Genomic DNA, 20,228 nt, shown 5'->3' with positions numbered 1-20,228 from the left:
TTTCTAGCCTAATACTGGGGTAACCTTTTTATTGTGTCTATGCAGCAAATACTTGTGTTTAACTCAAAAACAAAGGTAAAATATTTCTTTCTAAGGTAATTTTGGTTACTTCAGCTTCATACCCTTTATCCCTGGGTAGATTAAGACACTGAAGGCACCTGAACACAAAATCTTTAGGAGCTTTTCTTCATAATTTGTACTTTTTTTTCCTAAAGTATATAATCGTACTGAAAAACATTTACTTAAAACATTATGACTCTTAAAAATGGACAACAGGCTTATTATTTCTTATTTGCAATATTCACTTTTAACTTTTATTTCAAAACTAAAATACCAAAGAAAAACAAATTTTGTATATTTGTAGAATATAAAGACTTGTAAATTTGAACAAAAACCTATATTCAGAAAACAAAAAACAGATTTAAAATTGAGTGAGCCTATAATAAAAATCAGGAAAAAAAGGAATTTGAGAAAAATATCAAATGAGTCAATATATCCCAACAAAATAATTAATTTTGTACAGAGGGTAGAATAGTAATCTTACTCATTAACTCTAACATCCAAGAAGGCATAGAGAGACAGGAGGAGAAAGTGACCATGGGGGAGGGAGGGAAGGGTCATGATTACCCAGGAGAAAAAATAAAAACATAGAAACAATTCCTTCTTTAGGCATCATAACTTGATGCATATTAAAGTCACCATTTTACCCAATTTATGTGTCAAAAAGTGGTTGTTTATATCTAAATATGTTTGTACAATCATGATTTCAATACACAAATATTATATTTTCTGCTCATAATAAAAAAAATTTAATGCTCTATAATATTTCTTCCTTCTCTTTATTTCCACTAGCCATCCAGGAAAAGGCAAATAGGGCCACCCTGACTCAAGCCAAACACAGATCTAGCACTAAGCTGTAGTTGGTGGAGTTGAGGGAGAGAGGGAGGGGAAGGACACCACTACCTATCAGCACTCCAAATGCCAGGCCCCCTGACCCACTCAGTCTCCCAGGTGAAGGAATAGACCCAGACTCAACCCAAATCTCTGGGTCCCTTTGAGAGTAAGTTTCTCTCCTTATCTGCCACACACCATTATTACCACTATGGCTTCTCCTGTTTCTCTTCCCATCCTTATAACAAATCAGCAAGCATTCGAAAAAGATGATTCCCTGCACCTTCCTCATATTTGCTCTCATTCTCATCCCTCTGAACCCTTATCCATGTCCTAATACAACCTTGTCCACCCCTCCCCCCTTCCTGTGTGCCCTTTGGGATTTCCTTTCTATAGAGAACAATGCTACCTCTCTCTCTCTCTCTCTCTCTCTCTCTCTCTCTCTCTCTCTCTCTCTCTCTCTCTCTCTCTCTCTCTCTCGCGCGCGCGCGCGCGCGCGCGCTCGCATTCTTTCCATCTGTTAGACCCTTTGGGAGACTTGGCTCTCCTCTGATGACACTGTATCTTACAACCCCAGCTACTCTTTACAAATCCTCCCCAGAATTGGCTGTATCTTCTCTCACGATTCCTTACCCCCAGCCTCCAACTTCCACTCCACACATATTGGTCCTACTGAAGAAGTCAAAAGGTTGTTGTTTAATGTCACTTCCAGACTCACCCTTTGCCTTCTTCACTCAGTAACCTTTTTTTTTTTAATTCCACACAATTTTAAAATCCAGAAAATATATCTCAAAAATGGTAATCATGACACTAGGACACTCTGAATGTTTATAGATACCTATTGCTGCAGATAAATATAGGCAAGACAGTGAAACTGACAGCTATTTTGATATGAGGTCCAGAGGATAAGGAGTATAAACATGCAAATGAAAAGCAGGAAAGCATATCCATTTACAACTTGTACACATTTTATAGTAACTACTAAAAAACTTTAAATGACTTTCCAGAAGAAGTGAACTTGAGTGTTCTGAAAAAATTTTCCCCCTCAGGGAAGTTTAATGTTGCTAGAGGAGTTCCCATTTCTTCAAACTTAATACTAATAACATTAAAGTTGATAAAGTTAATTTAACTTTATTTAAAACTTTAACCTATTCGACTCAAACTACAGCAGTTCAACCCAGGGGAGCAGCAGGATTGTCCTAGTTACTTATTTAACCTTCCTTACTGCTAAAGGACTAGGGCCCCAGAGTACACTATAATTAGTGGTAGTTAATAGAACACAGGAACAGAATGAAATTTGGAGTCCTGAAAAGAAAACCCAACAAAAGGAAACCTCAGAAAAGTCAGGGTAAATTTAAGTCTGTTCTATTTAGACTTTTTAACTTCTCAGATATCACAGTATATATTATTTTACATTCTTGTAGGAAAAATATAATTAAAAAAAAAGAAAATTGTACAAACTGGGATGACTCACTCAAATTATGTTTCAAAATTAATGTTTTATACACGCAAATATAGATTACTCATTCTATAGCATATATAAACAGGTCTGAATCCTGAGTCACACCCAAAAGATGTAAAAGGGAAACACAATGTATAGACTCACATATCCTTGAAAGGAACAATTTTAAAGAACTTCCAAAAGAGATTCCAATATTAGGAACATCATTATATCTTAGCAATATTTTTTAATTTCCATAAATAGAAATTAAAATGTTTAGTTTAAGTTCCTCTGAGCTCAGTTTGAGATAGGAAAAGTAATCTGATTTCATGGACTGCATGCCTCATGCCCTCATGATTCCTGTCTTAGTCATCCATCAGTTAGTTATACACTGTTTTCCTAAATTCATCATTTTATCTGGCTCCTGAGTAAAATAAAACTTGCTTCTCAGTAAATTACAACTAAAACCATATAACAACTCTTCATGGTTGCACAATTTCTGTTTTTATATAATGGAATAACTGTAACATGACTGACCATCCTTAAATTAAAAAAAAAAAACCTCAAGAGCATGAAACAGCAAAATTTTGAAAGAAGAGACTAAAATATGTACTATACACATATATTTAGCACCCTAAAATTTCAGAAATCAAAAAAAAGGAATTTTCCCATATATAATAACCCTTCAGTACAGTCCCTCACTTAAGAAGTAACAATACAGGGGCAGCTAGGTGGCGCAGAGGGATAGAGCATGGGCCCTGGAGTCAGGAGGACCTGAGTTCAAATCCGGACTCAGACACTTAACACTTACTAGCTGTGTGACCCTGGGCAAGTCACTTTACCCCATCTGCCTCACCAAAAAAAATTTTTTAAAAAGAAGTAACAGTACAGAAGCTTATGTCTCCAGCCAAGATAACCAGTAATATCAAAACCAGGACTAGACCCAACAGCTTCTGACTCTTAGGCATTCTTTCCACCATACTACAATGCGTCACTTTCCTCAAGATGTCACATGTGATAAATCTAAATGGTCCAATTTTCAAGATGTTTTTCTTTTTTTATTAATAAGCCTTGTTACAGGAAACTTTTAATTTCACTTGAGTTTACATGCATATAACTTGCTATTTACAAATACAAAAATTGCTTTTGACTTGTTTTGTTTTCAGTCTTATTCAATACAACATAGCAAAGGTGGTATTGATGTGGGATGAAATTGGGGTCAAATTGATCGTGAGTCGTCCCAAAAGAATTACAAGACTCAGTGACTCAGTTTCCCAAGTTTTATTGCAATACTGTGAGTGAACACAGAGAGAGAACCAGAAAAGTAGAAAGGTATCTCTCCAATAAGGAAAGATAGAAAGTTATATTTATAGTATAGACAAATTGATTATCAGTCTCATTATAATAGTCTCCACCTTAGGGAGGTACAGGAGAGGGGTTATCCTAATTTGGAGTTCCTGGGGTCCTAAGCCAACCCCTGAGGTGGGTACCTTTTTCCATAGAGGTGTGTTTTGGGGGTTTACAAGTCATAAGGTTAATCTGTGGTCAAATTTGGCCTTTTCTGTGTATGTCTCTTTCTGATTCCCATGGTTAGTTTCAAAATATCTTCATTTTTCATTTATTTCTAGTCTGAATTTCTACAGCCTGTAATTTTATCATTGTTATAGTTTGTCTTCATGGCCTCCCTATGTTTCCATTATGGGTACTGATTTATGTGGGTAAGAGAATCTAGTATCCTGACTTGTAAGTTACCCATTAACTGGGGTCTGAATCCCTTTTAGGGCTCATATCTGAATTAGAGCTTGAGTCTTAGGTTTTTCTATTAACCCCTTTTTGCCTCCTACATCAGTATAGTGAGGTTCTTCAACTAATTAAAACACACACACACACACACACACACACACACACACACACACACACACACACACACGGCTGGCCTTAGAGTTATATTGTCTGAAAACCATCAACTGACTAATGTTTAATTTAAAGCTGTACTCTTAAGGACTGTTAGCATATTGATAGGCTTTGCATACCTACATGTGATAAATTCTTTAAGGTATTTTAGTCTTTTCCAAGAAGTTTGCTGAGTTTGGTATCCTTGGGATATAAAACTAAGGACAGTTAAATTTTAAAAGTCACTAGACTAAGAGGAGAAATGCTGCTTAAGCACTTAGGTACTATTTGCTGATCATTCTCATGACTTGGCCATAGTTTTGGAGTAAATTTAAGGTAGCAGTCCATCCTATTTCATTTCTCCATAAATTTATGGAGATACAAAATTGTCTTTCCTTAACTATACAAGCTATTGAGAGAAAACTATCATTGCAAATCTCAATTGACTAGAATGGAAGAAAGGGAAAAAATGTTTTCTTGTTATAATTTTGGGTTAAATAAAAATTCCTTGTGACATGTGGGTTGTGCCAACTAACTAAATGAGGAACATGCCTTGAGAAGTAAGGGAGATAAGCCCATTAGGCATGGCTGCTGCCTGATCTGCACTGGGGGACAGAGATAACTCCAGAAGTCAGGACCACCACCTCTCATTCAAGTTTTCCCCATCCCCAAAGGGAACTTTCCATTGTCAGGTGGTCACCCCATCCATCCACCCCATCTACCATGTTTAAAAGCTTTTGCCTTTCTTCTGTTTAAGGAGATAGGTATCTCAGAGAATCAGCTCTGAACCATATCCCTGTAAGGTGAAGTTTTTTACTTCTCTCTTGGAAGAGAGGGAGAAAAATTTGGAACTCAAAATCTTATAAAAACAAATGCTGAAAACTATCTTTACATGTAACTGGAAAAAAATACTTTTAAGCCTGAAAAAAAATTACTCGTCTTTCTGCCTTAGTTAGCAAGAAATGGTAAGCACAATTAAATCTTCCTTTGATAATTCAAGTTTTTGTAATTCCTCAAGGTCATCATTCTAAATATCAATTTTCACTACAGGGCACAATAAAAGAGATTGGACTAAGTATAAACTGACATATATAAAAAGCATTTCAACTTCAAAGCACTTTTCTTATAACAACTCTGTAAGACATAATACAGATGTTAGCTCTATTTTATAGATAAGGAAACAGGCTCAGAGAGGCTCAGGTTTCTCTGTACCTCCCATAAAACATACCTTAAACATTTTTTTTAATTTCAGTCTCTATGAGATAATTTTCTTATGATTTTTCTCTCCTTTAAAAGGAATGTTCAAGGAAAAAACAGACTTAAGAATACCAAATAACTGAAGTTTTACTCTATCAAAATAAAGAGTGAAAAAAGAGAACAAGACAAAACAGAGCCTTGAAGGATATGTACATTCAGTGAGTCAACATGACATGGATGAAGAATCATCAAAGGAGAATAAGAAAGGGCCAGACAGACAGGAGGAGAACCAGGGGAAAAGTGTCATGAAAACCTCAAGTATTCAGGAGCTGAAGATGATTAACAGGATCAAATGCCACAAGAAGTCAAAAAGAATGAGGACTATAAAAAGGCCATTAAATTTGGTGATTAAGAGATCACTGGTAACTCTGGAGATGGGAATTTCATTTGAATAATGAGGTCAGAATCTAGATTACAGAGAATTTAGAAGAGAGTGAAAAGTAGAGTCAAATAACAAACAGCTTTCTCAAGTAATTTAGCCCCCCAAAAGGGGAAGAGAGATATAAAATGATGGAAGAATATGACAGCAAACTGATCAGAAAAAATATTTGCCTTGAAGTAGTGAGGGTCTATTAAGATAATAGATCCAGTCAGTATGAATTTCCCCTGGTTCCATTCAGCAGTACATGAATAGAATTAGGGAAGACAGATGGTGGGAGTCATACAGGGATCAGGTCTGGCAAGGTGTCATTGGCAAGAGGACAAGAAGTCAAAGGATCCAAAGGTGAAGAGGATCTTGTAAAGTGAAAATGGAAGAGAGGAAAGTGTAACCAGTATGGAGATGAAGGTCTGGGAAATATCCTGAGAAGTGGAAGGAATCAAAGTCACAATGGGAACAAAAAACAAGGTTAGCAGTCATAAGGCAAAGGGAAGCAAAATACAATAAATAAAAGATTATGATCATATGAGAGAATATCAGAGTTTGTGAACAAAGAATTGGAATACTTGTTGATGGCAACATAAAGGGTAGAACCCTCTGTGTGCATAGATGAGGTACAGACTGAAAGATTAGGTCAAGTGAACTGAGTAAATTGAAAAGCTGGGAATTTAGGATATTTGAAGGAACATCAACACACACACACACACACACACACACACACACACACACACACACACACACACACACACACAGAAATTCCTTAGTATGAGAGCAGAAGATGAGGAAGAGAAAAAAGATTGTGATCCAGGTACTAAATTTATTAAAGAAGGAGATTAAGAAGATTGTCCTGGGGATAATACATGGTAAGTCTTTCAATAAACAAAAGAATAAAACAAAGTACACCTACATTAAGAGTAAAAAACAGGCTCGCTCTCGCTCACTCTCTCTCTCTCTCTCTATATATATATATATGCAATTACTGAAGCTACCAAAAATCTGGTTACTTCCCCAAACTCAGAAAATCTTTCACCCTAAACAAGACTTGCTATAACAAGCCTGCCTTATTTTGCCATTTACTTACTGATTTCTGGAGCTATCAGCTACCTTGAAAAAAGAAAATCAAAAAAGCAATTTTCTACTGTCAGAAAGAACTATTTTAAAAATATAAAGTTTTTTACCTTCTAAATTTAATAGTAGAAGTTCATTTAGTGCTATATGCAAAACTTTAAGTGCCAACATTAATAAGAGCTCTAGGTATTACTCTGATATTATGAGAGGTATACAACTGCCATCACAAAGAAAATAACATAAATCAAGGTCATGTTTTCCTAATTTAGTTTCATCTTTATAATTTAAGCTTAAAAGAAGAAATAGATCTCTTATAAAGAAAAAAGATGTGACAATATTTGATCAGTATAAAACTTTTCACTTTAGTCTTATAATCTGTATACTATGTTATAATCTTAGTCTTATAATCTGTATATATATGTTTCCAGGCCCAAGTCTTAGATTCAAGTGATTTTGTTTCTACTAAAAGAAAAGCATAGATAGAACATCAAATGTTTTTTCCTCAAAACACTCTGCACAAGGTTAAAAATGCCAACAATATAGCTTTCCAGCCCAATCCCATGCTAGAAAAGATCTCCATTAGAATAATTTAATAAAATTAAAATTTTAAGAATAAAATTGACATTATTGATTTTTAACTAAGAAAATCCTACTTTCAAAATTCAAAAATGCTTATTAATTTTATTATGACTGTATTTCAAAGCATGTTTAAAGAAACCACATAATCTGTGTGAAATGCTTCAATATCAAATACATAAGACTACAAAGTTATTATCTTTCATAAATTTCTGATTATATGTAGGCTTGTTATGAACTGAGATCTGAGATTAAATCAGGAAATTTTTCTTACCTCTGTTTCTGTACAATGTGAATATCCCAATGTACCTGTAATGAAAACAAGACTAGTCATCTTCAAAAATTTTAACAAAGTCATCACTGCCAACACTTCAAGTTACTCTGTACATGGCTCTTTTGAAGAATGATATCTTTACCAATGATCTACTCAACATGGGGAGTCCCTTGGCTATAATTTCAATGCACTAGGGTCTTCCTCTAGCTCTTAACCACACATGGATACCAGTGGACTATGTGGTCAGACTACTTATTCTTGTCCCTTGTTCTTGCTACTTTACCAGCTTGTCCCCTTTTCTGGTAACAGCTATGATATCCTTTATGGCATTTATCCCAATTCTTCACTGGCAATATTCTAATACATCACTGCTCTTTGGGCGATCAGCAACACTAATTCTTGAGAGATTACCAAGGCTTGCAACTATATGGTATCACCAGATTTAAAATGGATATGTTCAATATGATCATTTGCCAATTAATAAAAATTAAATAGTTTAAAATCTCTATCTTCTTTAAAAAAAAACAAAACTCCGGGGGCGGCTAGGTGGCGCAGCAAATAAAGCACCAGCCCTGGATTCAGGAGTTCCTGAGTTCAAATCCGGCCTCAGACACTTGACACTTACTGGCTGTGTGACCCTGGGCAAGTCACTTAACCCCCATTGCCCCACAAAAAAAAAACAAAAAAAACCTCCAAGGCTAACATTGCAGAGTATGGAAAACTCATACTACAGTCCTCCCTCTGACAAATACTATGTAAATATAGGTAAATGACTTGAACTCTTAGTACCCAGAAAAACTCTCTAAGTTACAGAAGAGTTGCCCATCTGCAACAGTGAATGAAGTTGCCATACCAGGAGAACAATAACAACAACAAAGAACTGTTAAGGGCTAAAATTCTAGCTAAACTGTCTAAAATATCTAATGAGTGGTCGCCAATAAATTATAAGCTTTAGCAAGAGTTAGACTTTTAAGCATTTATTAAGGAGAATAAGAATTTGGTAAAGAGAGAAAGGCCTAGATTCCTATCTATTAAAGGGAGAGCACATTTCTAGCTCCCTTCTCCACCAGAGTCCAGAGGAAAGAGCCCGAGAGCGAGCGCCAGTCTCTTCCTTCCTCCTCCCCCTAGCCCGCGTGACTTCCTGATGCCAAAGAAAAGACTCCTGGTCTTGCCCTCAAAGACCTTCGCTTCATGGGAGGAACTCTTCTACAGTAAGTCTCCAGCAGGTGGCGTTATTCCAATCGTTACAGAACCTTGGTTATTACTGTTTGATACATAAACCAAGGTTCAGAGTCCGTTTAAGTTGTAGCAAAAACAAAGTGCCAGCATATTTTCCATTAGGAGTTTAACTCCTAAACTATAGTATAAAATAAATTAGTTCTTGTTCAGTGAAAAAATGTTTTGTAAGTCAACCTGTGTCTTCCCTGTTATAGAGCACTCCAGGTAAGGAACTTCTACTAGTATAAATCAGTACATTCTCTGAAATTTAAAGGGGGGGGAGGGGCACTGAGAGGCAAAGGCATTTGTCCAGGGTCACAAAATCAATGTGTCAAGAGGCAAGACTTCAAGTCCATGGTCTATAGGTTCTCAATACACTATGCCACAGTATATACAGTGATTTCTTTTTAGCAAACATATATACATAAAACAACAAATATATGTATATATTTATATTAACATATATATATATATACATTAAAACATTTTAAAATAAATAATATGTAAAAAGTCAGTAATTTGTCCAAAGTATTCTTCATGCCAAGATGATTAGAAATGAATGATCTACCAAAATGAAAGTAATACATACAAAACTATAAAAGCTCATTTTTATCAACTTGCAGTTCCACTATTAAAAAAGACCAAACGGGGGGCAGCTAGGTGGTGCAGTAGATAGAGCACTGGTCTTGGATTCAGGAAGACCTGAGTTCAAATCCAGCCTCAGACACTTGACACTAGCTGTGTGACCCTGGGCTTAACTTAATTTAACTTAACCCTCATTGCCCCTCCAAATATTAAAAAAATTTTAAAAAAAAGACCAAACCCTTAAAAGGATAAATAATTTATTAATTCATTTAGAAAAGGAAGGAAAATTGCATTTATACTGAGCCATTCTTTATGAAAAAAACAATTTCTTATCATTGTTATTGTTGCTATTCTATAGATGGTTATTTTTGTCTTCATAACAGAAACTGAAGACACAAAATAATTTTCAAAAATTCTAAATTACAATTATTTTTATTTCCCATTATTGTAACAAAAACAGCCTATTACTCTATCTTATGTCTATTGCCCTTCATATCTGAGTATTATTCTACTAACCCACCATTAGTAGACTACAATAAAAATCAGTTTAAAGGAACACTTCAGAGAATATAAACCTTGAAATCAAACCAACAAAAAAAGAACAAAATCCTAAATAAAACCATAAAACACAAAACCATTTGTAATTTGAATTTTAAAATGCAAAACTAAAATTATAAGAGTTATTTATTTGCTCTGGCCTTCTATGCTCCCTTTTCCATGTACTGAAAAGCATATATTTATTGTTTTTTTACTGCTCTTACTCGGTGGCTGAGCAGTGATGATGGGTTGCCACTGAAAAGCTAGCTATGAGATGCTGGACACGTCTCTGAAGTGCTATTTCTTTAGCTTCCTCATGCGTAAAATGAGGGGGTGCAGCAGATGACTCAAAGTCCCTCCCAGCTCTAAAGTCACTGGAGCTTGAAAAAGATCGGCAAAAAACCAAATATGTAAAGTTCATCTATTTTTCCCATAGAGAGAGCATTTTCATTAAGAATTGTCCAATCATTGATATCATCAACAACAATATAAAAGTAGATATAAGTATAAACTTTCATAATTATTTAAAACAGTTAAAATTATGCTCCAAGCCCATAAAATGAGCTTATATGTATTAATACACTGATTATATAAGTAGTTCCAATGTGATAAGATTATGCAAACAATATATATAATACAGCCTGAACCTATGATTTCAACAATGCAGGGAACTCTCATTGGGGAAAGGGATTTCAGCAACTCTCACAGCAAGCCCTAGTAATCCTTCAATTGACCTAGCACTATAGTAAGTACTACAGTAGGAAAGTGAACAGATAGTTCTAAATCAAGACTTAAAACATATGAATAACAGGTTCCTGAACAGGTACAGAGTATGTTAATAAGAACTAGCAAAAAAAAAAATGGCTGGACTCTTACAAATATAATCAAGAGGCTTAAGCATAATGAAAAGGAAAAAGAAAATTACCTATATAAATATTCCAAGCTGCATAGCATGGCAATGACACAGAATTAAAAAAAGAGCTCACACACTGAAAGACAGTCAAAATACAAAAATACCTACAATATTATACCTAATCTAATAAAATTAAATTTAGCAGGGATAAATCAAAAGTCTTATGGTTGAGTTTAAAAATAAACCCCACAAACTTGTAGAAGCATGACTGCAGAGTAGTTTGGGTGTTTGTTAACAGACTCCAAAGTCAATGAGTTAGCAATATGATACAGGGGTCAAAAAAACTAAAGCATTCTTCAGCTACATTAAGAGAAACACAGTGTCCAGGACTAGGGAGTTAATAAAGAGGTGATATGGTAGAGTGGGAAGAGTGCTGGATTTAGATTTAAGATCATGGGTTAGAATTCCAGTTGACACTTGTGACTTGTATGGTTGGGGGCAAGTCACTTAACCTCTCTGAGCTTCAGGTTCTTCATCTGTAAAATGAAATGACTTCTTTTTGTTTTTTTGTTGGGGGTTTTTTGCGGGGCAATGGGGGTTAAGTGACTTGTCCAGGGTCACACAGCTAGTAAGTGTCAAGTGTCTGAGGCCAAATTTGAACTCGGGTACTCCTGAATCCAGGGCTGGTGCTTTATCCATTGCGCCACCTAGCCGCCAAAATGAAATGACTTCTAAAGAAGGGAGGCACCTGGTGGTGCAATGGATAGAGGACTGGGCCTGGAGTAAGGATGACCTAAGTTCAAATTTGGTCTCAGATACTTACTAGCTGTATGATCCTGGGCAAGTCACTTAATCTCTTTTTGTCTCAGTTTCCTCAACTGTAAAATGAGGATAATAATAGCAGCCACTTCCCAGGGTTGTTAAGGATCAAATGAGGTATTGCTTGTAAAGCATTTAGCATAGTGCCTAGCACACATATAGGGACTATATAAATGCTTTATCCCTTCACTTCCCTCTAAAGTTCCCTCTAAAGTGCTTTCTGGTACTAAACCTATGATCCCACTGACTTGCTATACTGTGTCCTGGTCAAACCATATTTTGGATACTGTATTCAATTCTGGTAATGCTGGATTATAAAACCTCAGATACAAAGTTTAAAGAAACCTCTGGGACAATCTAATCTGATTCTCATATTTTACAGATAAGGAAAGGAGGTCTATGGAGGTTGTAACTTGCCCAAGATCACACTGAATTTGAAACCCACTTTCCACTATAAAATACTGCCTCCAAGTTCTGGTCAACACATATAAACCAGAGTTCCACAGTTCAACTACCATGATGAAGGCCATTGAGTTCATGTTGTATAAGAACTAGGTAGAAGAATTGGAAATAAGGAAACTTGAGTTGAACACATAGGAGACTTCTAGTATCTGAAAGTGGAAGAGTGATTGGCGCTTGATCCCAAAGGGCAGAACTAGAAGTCACAGGCTGAAGCTTCAAGGGGACAAATTTAGGCTTGATATAAAGAAAAGCAGCAACTGTATAAGTGAATAAAGTACTAGATCTGGACATAGGAAAACTTGGATGACCCTGGGCAAATCATTTAACCTATATGTGCCTCAAGCACATATAGTAGTATTTATCTATTTATCATAAAGGGTTTGTAATCCAACTTAAAGGAATTCTGAAGCAAGGAAGCATTTAGGCTGACCAAATCACAATTCATTCACATATTTGCATATACCCCTTTGGAAAAACTTCTTGACCACTGGGGTTTTCCAAAAGTCTAATGGGATTATAAGAAGAGAGTTAATTATCCCTCACTGATTGTTTTTGTTATTTATCCTTCCTACTAGAAGAGGACCAATGATATCATGATGTTGGGATCAAGGTACAATGTTCAACTGTGACTGATCAGTCTAAGAGCTCAGAAGCCTCTACCACAGGTCAGGCACAACTAATCCATATGAACATTGGGGATGGAAACGTCTCTAGATTTGCACACCTCACATTTTCTTTGTGCTACTTCAATTTTGCTTTGCTCATAAAGCACAGCACCTTCTTTAATGTGGGCACAACATCCAGGATGGTCCTGTGCCAGAGTCACCCATGTCTCAACAATCTATACTAAAGTTCTTCAAAGAGACTTAAGAGTTTCTTTGTACCAGATCTTCTGACCTCTGGGTGAGTGCTTGCCTTGTATAAGTTCTCTGTAAAATAGTGTTTTAGGTAAATATATGTTTGGCATTTGAACGATGTGGCCCACCCATCAGAGTTGTACTCTCCACAGTAAAGTCTGAATGGTTGGCAGTTCAGCTTGAGAAAGGTCCTCAGTGTCTGGTACCTTATCTTGCCAGGTGATCTTCAGAATCTTCCTAAGATTCAAATGGAAGAGGTTCAAATTTTTTGGCATGGTGTTGGTAGACGACCCATGTTTCACAGGCATTCAATGATGAAGTCAGCACAACAGCTCTTCAGTTTGGTATGCAGCCTGATACTTCTCTCTTCTTTCCCACACTTTCTTTCAAAGCCTCCCAAATGCTGAGATAGCTCTGGCAATGTGTGAGTCAATCTCATCATCTCTATGGACAACCCTGAAAAGTATACTGCCAAGTGTAAGGGCCAAATTTAATATGGGGAGTGTTAATTGGGTGTCTTGCTGTAATACTGAGGTTTAGAAAATAATTAAGGACCTCTAGGTCCAAAGTTTCCTCTCTTCCAAACAGCCTTTTTTAGTTATTTCTCCCAGGCTAATAAGAAAGGAGATTAACAGTCTCTTTTCCACAAACAAATCAGGTTTTATTAATGGGAATAAAATATACAACAAAGGTGAAGTTAATAAAGCCAGGGACAAGGGAATAGGGGAAGAGAAAAATGGATAAGCTCTCTGGCTCTAGCAAAGACTGACTCAATCCCCAAACTTGCTTCCAGTTCAGCTAATTCAAAGAGCTGGCCTCATTTTTTTTTTGTTTTTTTGTTTTTGTTTTTGTTTTTTTTTTGCGGGGCAGTGGGGGTTAAGTGACTTGCCCACAGTCACACAGCTAGTAAGTGTCAAGTGTCTGAGGCCGGATTTGAACTCAGGAACTCCTGAATCCAGGGCCGGTGCTTTATCCACTGCGCCACCTAGCCGCCCCCTGGCCTCATTTTTATTAACTCACCACCTGGGGTCCACAGTTTCTATGGGAGTCAGCTGTGCAGCCCCTCTCCAGTCTGCTCTCAGAAGCTCACCAACAGGAAAGAGAGCTCCTCTCAGCGAGCATTCCCTTTTTATACTTTTTCTCTCCCTCCCCCAAAAGGGAGGTCCATCAAGTTGCATGGCTGAGAGTGGTCCCCCTAATGACATCAGCAGTATACATCACTCAAGGCAGGCCAGGTGTGGCCTATATCATCCCAAGTAGGTACTTAGTTGGTTTCTCAAACAATACTAAATCAATCAGGTGGGACCCCTGGACATCTACCAAATTCCATTATTTTATCACATTCCACTCTTTGTTTCATCAAGAAACATGGGGTGTTTCCTTGATGAAACAGTAAAAAATAACAGAATATCATACCCTATGCTAACAAACAATATGTTAATAACAATATAGGAAAGGGAGAAAGGGAAAATTTTGTCCAGAGGGGCAGTCCCTCATGGGCCCGCGCTTTGACAATGTCTACAGAGGGAGGACCTCTGTAGAGAATACATATTACAGATGGTGTATATAATAACAAGGAAAAAATGAAAATGTTCATTTAAAGTCTTTGAAATCTTGTCTTCTTTGAGTGTTGAGATGTCATCAGGGAAACTGGATTCCGGTCCAGATTCTGGACTCTGGTTGTCTCTCGATACTTTTACTTCTTTAGATGTTTAACTGCTGGATTGTCACTAATCTTTAGTATAGCATTATCAATGATCAAATTAAACAGTGAGAGTTCTTCAAAATATAACTCATATTTAAAATTGATACATACAGCATATTACATTCCCCCCTTTGGAGGGTACTTACACCCATATGCAAAAGAGTTGAATGGTATATACTTAAATTCATTCAGTTTAGCATCTGCCAAATTCCATTATTTTATCACACAAGGTAAGTGAACTTATCAACAGCTTCAAAATTTCTCCATTTGCTGTAACCAGTGATTGCACATATGGATGATATAGTGCTGACTGGTGAAGAAGTTCTGTTTTCTTGGTGCTGATTATCAGGCTAAAATTAGCACAAGTGGCAGAGAATCAAGCCATAGTGTTGCATCTCAGCCTCAGAGCCTGATTGAGTACACAATTATCTGCAAACAAAAAGTCAAGCACCAAATCTCCTTCCACTTTAGTCTTGACTTACAACCTTTTCAAGTTAAATATTTTACCATCAGTGCAGTAGTTCACCTTGATGCCCTTTTCTTCTTTGTAAAAGGAATATAAAAACATCATGCTAAAAAGCATGGGAACAAGCACTGAGCCCTGCTTCATTCCACTGGTGACTGGGAAAGTTTGAGAGTATCATATCAAAACCCAAACAAGCATGCCATCATGAAACTGGCATACAATTCTGGGCTCCTCTTGTGTAGCAAAGCACCAGCAGAGATCTACAAGGTGCGGGAGTGGGGTCTACTACTCATACAAAAGCTGACTGAAATCTTCCAGGTTATATGGAAAGAGGAAGTTATCTCCCTGGAGATCAAGGATGCCTCTATTGTCCATCTAAAGGAAAGGGAAATAGCTTGTCCTGTGACAATCACAGGGGAGGGCTTTCTCTTAGTTGTTGCTGACAAGATGCTTGCTAGAATCCTCTTTAATAGGTGATCATTCACCTGGAAGACAGTCAACTACACAAGAATCAGTGTGGCTTCAGAAAGGGCCTAGGAATGGTTAACATGGTGTTTGCTGCCTGACCACTCTAGAGAAACAGCAGGAGCAGAACAGAGATCTGTACACAACATTCACCAACCTAAGACCTTTGATAATGTCAGTCATGAGAGCTTGTAGAAGATCACAGTGAAATTTGGCTACCCAGAGAAGTTCATAAGTACTGTATGCCAATTTCATAACAGTATGCTTACACAGGTTCTGGATAAGACAAAACTCTCATGCTTTCTCAGTCACCAACAAAGTGAAGCAGGGCTCTGTGCTTGCTCCCATGCTTTTTAAAAGCAGGATGTTTGCCCCTCACTGAAAATCTTCAAAATAAAACTGGATTCCCATTTGTCAGGAATAATAGGAACTCCAATCAAGTATGAATTAAAGCAGGTGGAGCCAAGATGGCACAGAGAAGCCAGGAAGTTGCCTGAGCTCTCCCAAGTTTCCCTCAGAAACATTAAATCAAGCCTCTAAATGGATTCTGGAGCTATAGAACCTACAAAAAGATGGAGAAAAACAATCTTCTAGCTTAAGATAATTTAGAAGGATTTAAGGAAAGGTCTGTCTCACTTGGGTTAAAGGGTAGTGCAGTGCAGTGAAAAGCGTGTCTGAGCAAGTCAGTGGGAGGCTCTTGACCACAGCACAGATCAGCAGCTGAGGCACCTCAGTCCTGACTCAACAGGCTGGTGGTAGACCAGGCCAGTTGTGAGGCCCCCTCAGCCCGTGCAGAGAGGACAAACTGCCAGCTGGAGAATCACCCACAGGACAGGCACAACTAGGCCAGGCCACCCCAGTGCAAAGATCAAGCCCAGAGCCTTGAGAAATCTTCAAGCCCCAGAAGCCTCACAGCAGAAAGCCAGTTATCAGGCCCCTGGCCCCCAGAACAAGAACCTTAAGACAGTACCCCCTGTGCCCCAGGAGCAGAGCTTAACTTTAAAAGTCACAAAGGCTAGAATGTGAGCAAGAAACAGAAAAGGAGAATTTGGACCACAAAAAAATTTTTTTAATTGATGTCAAAATTTGTATTTACATGTAATTTGGGAAAAATAAAATTCTAAATAAGACATTAAAAAAAAAGAAACAAAAAAGAACCCTTACCACTAAGAGCTACTATGGCAATAGGGAAGACTGAAACACAAATTCAAAAGAGGACAACACTGTCAAAATGCCTATAAGTGAAGTCTCAAAGGTGAAGATGAATTGGTCTCAAAACCAAAAAGCCTTCTTTGGAGAACTCAAAAAGATTTTAAAAATCAAATAAAAGAAAAGAAAAAATGGGAAAATAAATGAGATTTATGCAAGAAAATTATGAAAAAAGAGTCAACAGCTTGGAAAAGGAAGCACAAATTGACTTAAGTATGAATTAGACTATGTAGATTCTGAGATCTCTTCCAATTCTAAGATACTATAATAATGCTCAAATATTCATTACTGTCATTATATGTCTCTGACCAAAAGAGTTTTAGGATTCATGCCACTTATAAGGCAAAACAAATAAATCAAAACAAATCCAACACTATGTGAAAAGAGGTGCTTCGGCAGATACAAAGATAAAGAAAGTCATGCTCAGCACACCCTCACAAAGCTTAAAAACTAGGACATAAATACCTAAGAGAAAACAAAACATAGCTGCATGAAAAGTTCAAAGTACTATGCAAGGTCAAAAATATCTTAGAAATTATTACATACAAAATAGTTAATATTATTACTCCATGTCTATCGAACCAGGATTCATAAGCAAACCATCATTCATTCATATGATCCTTGCCAAAAGAATTATTTTTATGACTGAAATTAAATACTTTCAGACAAAGACAGAGAATAGATATTATTTTATCTCATCCACTCTTATGGGTTCTCCCCAAATGATTCCCAGATCTATATATCCAGCCCCAGTCTCTCTCCTAAGTTATTAGTCACAATTCACCAATTGCTTTTTCATACATCTCAAACTCAGTGTCCCATAGGTTTCTTGTTTGTTTGTTTGTTTGTTTTTGGTGGGGCAATGAGGGTTAAGTGACTTGCCCAAGGTCACACAGCTAGTAAGTGTCAAGTGTCTGAGGCCAGATTTGAACTCAGGTCCTCCTGAACCATAGGTTTCTAAAATTCAAAACAGAACTTCTCATTATCTTTCACCACAAAACCCTCCCCTCTTACAAATTTTCCTACTGTTAGTTATCAATAGCATTACCATCCTGCTCATCACCTATGCTCACAACCTTGGTGTCATCCCTTGCTCTTTATTCTCACTTACCCCACATATCCAATCCATCACCAAATCTTATTGTTTCACATCCTCTCATTCACATCTTCTTTCTCACATGTCTCTTTCTCTCCATTTATAGAAACACAACGCCAGTTCAGGCCCAAATCACAGCTAATTATAATAGCAAAGTGTATACATAGTGCTTTAAGGTTTGCAAAGAACTTTACAAATACTGTCTCATTTATCCTCAAAATAATACTGAGAAAGTCTCCCGAAAGGCTTTGCTCTTCCTCTTCCCTTGAGCCGTCCTAGGTAATCAGTTAAAATGGTGAGGTACTCTCTTGATCCAGAGAACCCCACAAAATCATGCAAGTCAAGGGGTTCAAATCTCCGGGTCCACTTCAAGAATACCCGTGAAACAGCCCAAGCTATCAAGGGCATGCACATCCGAAAAGCTACCAAGTATTTGAAAGATGTCACATTGAAGAAACAATGTGTTCCCTTCCGTCGATACAATGGTGGAGTTGGCAGGTGTGCCCAGGCTAAGCAGTGGGGTTGGACGCAGGGTCGTTGGCCCAAAAAGAGTGCTGAGTTCTTGCTGCATATGCTTAAATATGCAGAAAGTAATGCTGAACTGAAGGGTTTGGATGTGGATTCTCTTGTCATTGAGCATATCCAGGTTAACAAGGCTCCCAAAATGCGACGGCGTACTTACAGGGCTCATGGCCGAATCAACCCATACATGAGTTCCCCTTGCCATATTGAGATGATACTGACTGAAAAGGAACAAATTGTTCCTAAACCAGAAGAGGAGGTTGCTCAAAAGAAAAAGATATCCCAAAAGAAACTGAAGAAACAAAAGCTTATGGCACGGGAGTAAATGTGGCATTAATATGCAAATAAAAGTGGAAAACCGCCTTTATCCTTAAAAAAAATAATAATACTGAGAGGTAAGTGCTATTATTATCCCCACTTTGGAACTGAGGAAACTGAGGTTAAGGGACTTGCTCAGAGTCAGAGTGAATAAACATTAAGTGCCTACTATGTATGGGGACTGTGCTAAGTGCTGGGGGTATAATGAAAGGCATAACACAGTCATTTCCCTCAAGGAACTCACAAACTAATGAGGGAAGACAACACATAAAAGGAAGCTGAAAAGCAGGGAAGTTGGGGAGTGGGAAGGATGATGAAGAATCAGAGATGGGAGGGGAAAGAGTGTGAGACTTCCTGAGTTTCAGAACTAATTTCATCCTACTGAATGATGAGTTCCTGGAGATCAAGTTCAGGAAAGCAAGGTGGGAAAAATTGAGGTGAATTCCCTGAGAGCCCTCCTTAAATGGTAGAGGATCAGGGAGGAGGTCTCCAATATTTACCCTCCACCCTCTCCAATCAAAGGGAAGGTGTCCCAGAGGCAGGGGGTACTGAGAATGTGTGAGTTTCAAAGTTGATTTTATCTTGTAGAATAATGAGTTTCTGAAGATCATGAAGTCCAAGAAAGCATCCAGGTAGGAAATTAATTCACAGTAGCTTTCTAATTGATCTACCTGCCTCAAGGCTCTCGCCAACTCCAGCCTAGCTTCCACTTGGATGCCAAGGTTATTTTCTAAAATTTAAATCTGATCCTCTCTCCTCTCCTCCTCCTCTCCCTCTCCCCCACCCCCACACCACCCACACCACCACCACCACCACCACCACCACCACCACCACCACCTCCTCCTCCTCTAGGAGTTCCCATTGAGCTCCAATGGCTTCCTATTGCTTCAGGATCTAATATACATTCCTGTGTTGGCATTTATAGCTCTTTATAATCTGGACACTTCCCATCTTACACTCTACAATCCACTTATACTGGCCTACTTGCATATCCACCTCTTTGCCATTTACTGTCTGTCCCCTATACCTGAACTGCTCTTACCTCCCTCACCTTCCATCCCTGACTCAGTTTCCATGACTTCCTTCAAGATTCAGCTAAGTCCTTTCTCCTACAGAAGGGCATTCCCAGTCATGACCACAACTCCTAGCTGCTTATGCCTTCCTCTGTCATATTACCTTCAATCTACCTATTACCTTTGATCTACATATTCTTCATATATCTTGTATATACCCAGTTATTCACATGGCATTTCTTCCATTATATTGTATACTCCTTTAGAGCAGGTGCTGTTTTTGCCTTTCTTTGTATCCTTAGTGCTAATGTGCTTAGCACACAG

The 20,228-nt window shown here is 37.6% G+C and overlaps 2 protein-coding genes across 4 annotated transcripts in view; one reads left to right on the top strand and one right to left on the bottom strand.

Moving 5' to 3' along the window:
• The window catches only part of SPIRE1 (spire type actin nucleation factor 1), a 217,435-nt gene that overhangs the window by 176,621 nt on the left and 20,586 nt on the right, over window positions 1–20,228 (bottom strand). For all 3 annotated transcript variants that reach the window (XM_043979803.1, XM_043979869.1, XM_043979917.1), the window contains exon 2: window positions 7,780–7,814. In XM_043979803.1, coding sequence (XP_043835738.1) covers window positions 7,780–7,814 — 35 coding nt within the window. The remainder of the gene's footprint in view (window positions 1–7,779; window positions 7,815–20,228) is intronic.
• LOC122737550 (60S ribosomal protein L17-like) lies at window positions 18,289–18,921 on the top strand. The gene has a single exon (XM_043979926.1). The coding sequence runs from the start codon at window positions 18,344–18,346 to the stop codon at window positions 18,896–18,898; it is 555 nt and encodes a 184-aa protein (XP_043835861.1). The 5' UTR covers window positions 18,289–18,343; the 3' UTR covers window positions 18,899–18,921.

This window comes from Dromiciops gliroides, chromosome 1 (assembly GCF_019393635.1).
Source record: "Dromiciops gliroides isolate mDroGli1 chromosome 1, mDroGli1.pri, whole genome shotgun sequence".
Classification (NCBI taxonomy): Eukaryota; Metazoa; Chordata; class Mammalia; order Microbiotheria; family Microbiotheriidae; genus Dromiciops; species Dromiciops gliroides.
Note: the sequence above shows the minus strand (reverse complement) of the source record. Positions and strands in the feature narration are given on the sequence as shown.